The sequence below is a fragment of the Nicotiana attenuata genome, chromosome 6 (genome assembly GCF_001879085.1).
Source record: "Nicotiana attenuata strain UT chromosome 6, NIATTr2, whole genome shotgun sequence".
NCBI lineage: Eukaryota > Viridiplantae > Streptophyta > Magnoliopsida > Solanales > Solanaceae > Nicotiana > Nicotiana attenuata.
The window spans coordinates 93,872,410-93,878,508 of NC_031994.1; the positions used below are offsets into that span (position 1 = coordinate 93,872,410).

Genomic DNA, 6,099 nt, shown 5'->3' on the forward strand with positions numbered 1-6,099 from the left:
GGGTGGTGGTGGTGGTGGTTGGTTCCTCTACTATGTGAAGAGTAGAAAGTAACAAATTATGGAGGCGGTTTAGAGTTTTCAGTTTTCACGGCCGACGTAGGGGTAAGGTCTACGCACACACTATCCTTCCCAGGCCCCACGTGTGGGAATTCATTGGACTTGTTGTTGTTTAGAGTTTTCACTGTGAATGGCTATTTCAGCATGGAACCAAACTGCGTTTGACCGAACTCTTTCCCATTATTGGAGACGGCTAATTTTGATGCTGTATTTTTAGATACTTTCACAAATCTTGAAAAGAACATTTAGATAATTTTCTTAGGACATGACAACTAAAGAAAAGCCAATGTATTTAAAGAACCAAGTATGCTAGCCATGAAACAGCATATATCATATATGACAAGTGAACATCTGAATATCAAACGTTAAAAACACGAGAAAAAATGTTAAAGGGGAGGGGGGATAAATAGTCTCTGGTGTATCTGTTGCATAGACACAGCACAGACACAAGATGAGGCAATTCTAACAAAGCTCTAAATCAAAATTATTGCATGCTTGCTCTCAGTGCAAAAGCAGTGTTAATTTGCAGAGTTAAATGTGAACGGTTTGAAAGTAATATACTACAGTGCTAGTCAGAATTTCACCATTGACGGCTATTTCAGCATGGAACCAAACTGCATTTGACCTCACTCTTATCACATTATTGGGGACAGATAATTTTGGCCCTGTATACTTCCACAAACATTTAAAATTAACATCATCTGTCACTACTACTACGCTTCAATCTCCAACTAGTTGGGATCGCTCTATGGATCCTCACTGACTATTTCACTCTATTTGGACCCATTTGAAAGTACTTTTCCAATATTCAGTAACTTGAGGTTTTCTACCTCTTACTACATATACATCTCTATACAGACTGAAAATTTTCATAGCATGCATCGAACCTAATATAACACTAAGCATGTCATCATGTCTGAGCCTCATATAAATAAATTTTCTAAGTACATGAAAACTAAAATTATGAAAATCACCATGCAAGCATGCCAAGAAAGAGCAAACATCAAATTTGACAAGTTAATATGTGCATATGAATACTAAACGGTAATGACACACAAAAATAAAAATAAAAGTTGATTGATTGGTTGGAGAAAAAAAAAAGAGAAAGTACATATATACTTCTTATATAGAATTTTACAAATATTTTGACCCACTTACCTTTCCATTTACAACTTACTTGACCATTTCCTTCAGCGAAATTCTTTTTCATCTTTCAAATTCTGAAGTGTATATGACCAGTTCTAGATTTTATAACCAGTCTTTAATGTGATTCACCTTAACACCAACAACAATGACCAATTTAATTCTTGATCTATTCCAAAAAGTATGATGTCTTACACGAATGAACATTATTCTTCCTCTAATAAATTAATCTAGTAATCACTATATCCCAAATTCTATGACATTCTTCCCATTTTGTGGCGTCCCAAATATTTCACACCATTCTACTGATAATATGTAATTTATAGACTCATTAGTTTTTAGAATTCAAATCTTTTTTTTTTTTTGATTTGCACCGGGTGTCCGAGTCTCTAAGAGCCCCGACTAATCCCGGGGGTGCACAGGCCCTCGGCAAGGAGTTTCCCACAAGTGCACCACGGTTAATTCAGGTTTTACCCAGTCCGATGGCCCTCAGAAATTGTTTGCACCCAGTGGGTATCGAACTTGAGACCTTGAAAGGGAGCAAACCCCAAGGCTCAAGTCTATTGCCACCAGGCCAACCCCTGAGGGTTTAGAATTCAAATCTATTCACCTATCAAACTTATTAGATGAGAAAGTTTCTCTTCTAATCTTGTTCTTTCTACTCTAGTAATTTATATAATAGACAAGTCAAATGATATCTTATACTACATGTTCAGCTACATGGTACCACCTAAATTGAACGAAACGAATAAAACCTTACATCATTACTCAATTTTTTATGTTATTATAAACACTTCTTTATTAACCTTGGTATAATAATCTTAAACATCTTATCTCAAAATCCACACAAGTCAAAGTAGGTATTTCTATTGGGATGAAGGAGTACTTTTGACGAATTACTTCATTTAACTCATTTTTAGTTATTATTTTAACATGCCCTAATAACTCGAATATATTTTTCTTTTCTTAATCCCTAAACTAGTTAAATTAAATAAATAGAGCACTAAACATGCAAATGAATCATATCCCCTCTACAGAAAATCCTTCTGGAAAGCTCCAGGACTTCAAGCTCTTTAAGGTTCATTCTCCCTAATAGTGAGGTTTCCAGTACATTTCGTGTTAGCACATCCTCATATATTGAGTTATTGCAGTAAAAAATGTTGGAGAACAATACTTCCAATGTTTCTCCTGTTTTTTTTTTTTTGAAATTAAGTGCGTTTATTTTATTCACAAAATAAATTGCACCAAGATGCTTACTATATTACATTTCTAGAGAGCACAAAGAAGCTGTAAAATCGTCTAAGCCATTCACATTTTCACGTTAAGCAAAACTATAAAGTGCTGAAGCATCTAGCTTTCTAAGACAGTCTCACCCCTTCAACACATCTTCAATTTCTTTGGTTTCCATAATGTCCATCCTATACATAATACCTTGCCATGCAATTTAACAATCAATCATTTTCTTTGGCATTGTCCATTCCAATCTACACAAAAGAGAGAAACATACTACACGTTTCAAGTGCCACTTCACAGTGCAATAAATGCCTCTTTGGCAGGGCATTTGTTGTCCATATGGATTACCATGGAAATTGATTACCCTCAGCTGTTTACCAGCAATGCGTAGAATGACTTGACTGAGAATTTTAGGTGGGACTCTTGGCAAATTTCATCTACCATTGAAGATAGTTTTCCCAAATATAGATTTTCTAACTGATGCACAATCTCAAACTTCCGGTCATTATGTTGTCTTCTAAAATTTCGCTCCCAGACATGACTTTCATTATTTCTCTAACATGAAGAAGCGATATACCTATAAACAGTTAACCTAAAATAATCCGATGAAATATGAAACTCTACTTACTAAAACATATAAATCTACACGTCAAATCATGAAACTCCTGTGATGTGGTTGATGCTCAGACAAGCACCAAATTAGTCATATATGTAACATAGACTTGTGGCCTAAACAAAGTTCCTGCACAAATGCAGCGACCTACAACCATCTTTAGTGTATATAGAATCAGCAACATAATAGGGGTAACCTGAAGCAGCACATATAATGTAAAATTACTCATGAAATCTAATGAGCAACCAGATAAGAATAAGGAAGTTACTACTTGACCAAGTTACAGCTAAGCATTAATTATCCAAGTAGTACATGATATGATAACTAATTCAGATTCACAAAGGTACAATGATGAAAATGAATTTGGTGCTAAGACATATAAAGAATGATGAGTTAAGTCTCATTGGTCAAGAATTGGAAGGCGAGAGACAGAAGACATTAGTAAGGTTCTGGTGCACTTCACAAATCACAACTACGTGTGCATGCCAATGCTTCTAACCCACCGCTTCTCAACTGTACATATTCAGGTTTTTTTTTTAGTTTGATCAGATTCCACTGTGCATGTCCCTTTCTGTCTTACCAAATATAAAAAAATAGAAAAATTACTCCTAATAAATAAGGATACCTGTATTGGTCTGATGGAATGACCATCCAATTGGCTTGCACAGTTTATACACGCAACACCTCCATAATCCATGTACTCATACAAATATTTTGAGGCAATACACCCACAGTGGATAAGCTGCCAGATCAAATGAAGATAGAATCAAAAACACTAGTTAACCATGCAAATCGACTACATGATTCAGTGACCAACCTTTCTACATGTTTTACATTCCCTCCAACCAGATTCCTCCGAGTGGAATGTTTCACAGAAAACTAAATTCTCAAAAGCAGATCTGCAGTCAGAAATGACGAGACGTCACAAAACTTTGGTTTACTGATTGCATAAATAACTAGTACTAATAAATAGCTACGCAACAACATCACAAAAAGTAGAAGTCAATTATATGTCAAGACTGACGAAAAGGCTCCTCATTGGTGACCCTTGTATGATAGAAGGGTGAATGAAAGAAATTAACAAACAAAAAAAATATGAGCCTGAAGCAACAACGATTTCATACTAGGGAGCTCTAGCCTCTAAGAAAGAAGTTGAATTCCCAGGCTATAAGCACATATACTTCTGATTCCAAGAACCAAACAGTTGATAATGAGGCTGGCATACCATTTGTCATGGGAAGAACAACAGAGCAAAAAAGTAGTATTGCCTCAGACTCAAAGTTATTTTCGGCAGATATTATCTTAGGACTCGATGTATTAAACTATAACAACCATAGTGTTTAAGCGATAACATGGAAATATATCAGCCTAAAACTTAATGAAAAATCTCATCTATATTTGCAATGACCACTAAACCATCATGTAAAACTCATTTTTCTCTAGTTAAAAGCTTAAAAATAACAAAATGAGAACAAAAGGGCCCATACAGTCCTTTGACTTATGACTCCCCCTCCTTCCTCCACAGAAGGCTTCCATTATTTCACTTGAAGACATAACTATTACAGCTCCTATTTGACAGAAATTGCAGATAACAGAAAAAATAATGCCAAAAATGTAACATTTGACTAAAAATCATAAATTTAGGAACAATTCCAAAATGCAACAAACAGAGAAGAAAAACAAAAACTCCCCTCTATTTCAGGGATCCAAAAACCCCCACATCCCCAAACTGCCCTTGCATCAGAAAATCTAACTGATAAAGAAAAATTAGTCAACGACAAAGCTAAAATTAGAACAGAAAAATTACCCGCAATTATAGCAAAGCTTTGCAAATCCACCAGATTTCAAGCTCCAACCTTTCTTCCATTCAGACGACGTCGTTGCACGACAAAGCTCATTCATGCAAATCATTGACCCCATTTTAGTTCCACCCAAAAAATCAAAACTTTAACAACAAATCTTATTAATCAACTCTTAAATCAACCAAAACCCTAAATAAAAACCGTTAACAAATCATTGACCCAGATCAAATAAACCCCACGAAACTCCAAAAAAAATAAATTAACTCCAGCACTAGACATGCAAATGAGCATAAAATTATAGAATCTTGAACTGAATCTTAAGCCAACAAAAAAAAGTGGGTCAAAGTAACTCTGTGAAAAAAATAACGGCGGTGGTCGGTGGCGGTGGTCGGTGGCGGGTTATAGTTTCGATGAAGATAAATAGAACAGAGATTTATAGATACAATTATACAGGTGCAGATTTACATATATATAGAGAGAGAAAGGAAGTATTGTAGAGATTTTTAGAGAGAGAAAGTTGCATGCAGTGGAGAAAGGAGCAAAAATGGATGCAACAAAATGCATGCACGACACTTGAAGACACCGCAAGGTCATCTGTTGTCTACTACTTACATAATTTTTTCCTTTTTCATAGTTTTTAACCAACAATTAATTTTTGTTTAATTTTATTTTCTTTATTTTTTATTTAGGTTTCTGTCTAATTTTCGGACAGTGATACGATGACCCTATGCTTTCGTAGATTCCAATGTCTCTTTTTGGTATTATGACGTCAAAAATATTCAAAATTTGTAGTGGCAATGGTAAGTCAAATTTTACTATACTCAGCATTGACTAAAATTACCCTAAGTAGGGTAAATTTTGACCAGGACGGATCTTGACTCTTTTTTTAATCAACAATGGATTTAGTGGGCGTTGGACATAAGAATTGTAAAATTTCAAAAAAAAGTGAAAAAAAAATTCAAGTGAAAATGGTATTTGAAAATTAAAGTTGTGTTTGAACATGAATATAATTTTGGGTTGTTTTTGAAGTTTTGTGAGTGATCCGAGTGAAAATTTTAAAAAATAGCTTTTTGGAATTTTTCAAATTTTCGAAAAATTCCAAAATTTATCTTTAAGTGAAAATTGAAAATTTTATGACCAAACACTGATTCCGAAAAAGGATAAAAAAAATCTTATGTCCAAATGTGCTCTTAGACCATCAACAAGAATGTATCGTGTCAAATCTTTTTAACTATCATGTAGCTCGACTTA

The 6,099-nt window shown here is 34.6% G+C and overlaps 1 protein-coding gene across 1 annotated transcript in view; it reads right to left on the reverse strand.

The window, feature by feature from the left end:
- Nucleotides 1-5,459, reverse strand: part of LOC109227500 (B3 domain-containing transcription repressor VAL1-like) — an 11,283-nt gene extending 5,824 nt beyond the window's left edge. The window contains exons 1-3 of the mRNA XM_019392692.1: nucleotides 4,854-5,459; nucleotides 3,864-3,945; nucleotides 3,672-3,788 (exon numbers count right to left, since the gene is read on the reverse strand). Of these exons, the coding sequence (XP_019248237.1) occupies nucleotides 3,672-3,788; nucleotides 3,864-3,945; nucleotides 4,854-4,966 (312 nt within the window). The 5' untranslated portion in view covers nucleotides 4,967-5,459. The remainder of the gene's footprint in view (nucleotides 1-3,671; nucleotides 3,789-3,863; nucleotides 3,946-4,853) is intronic.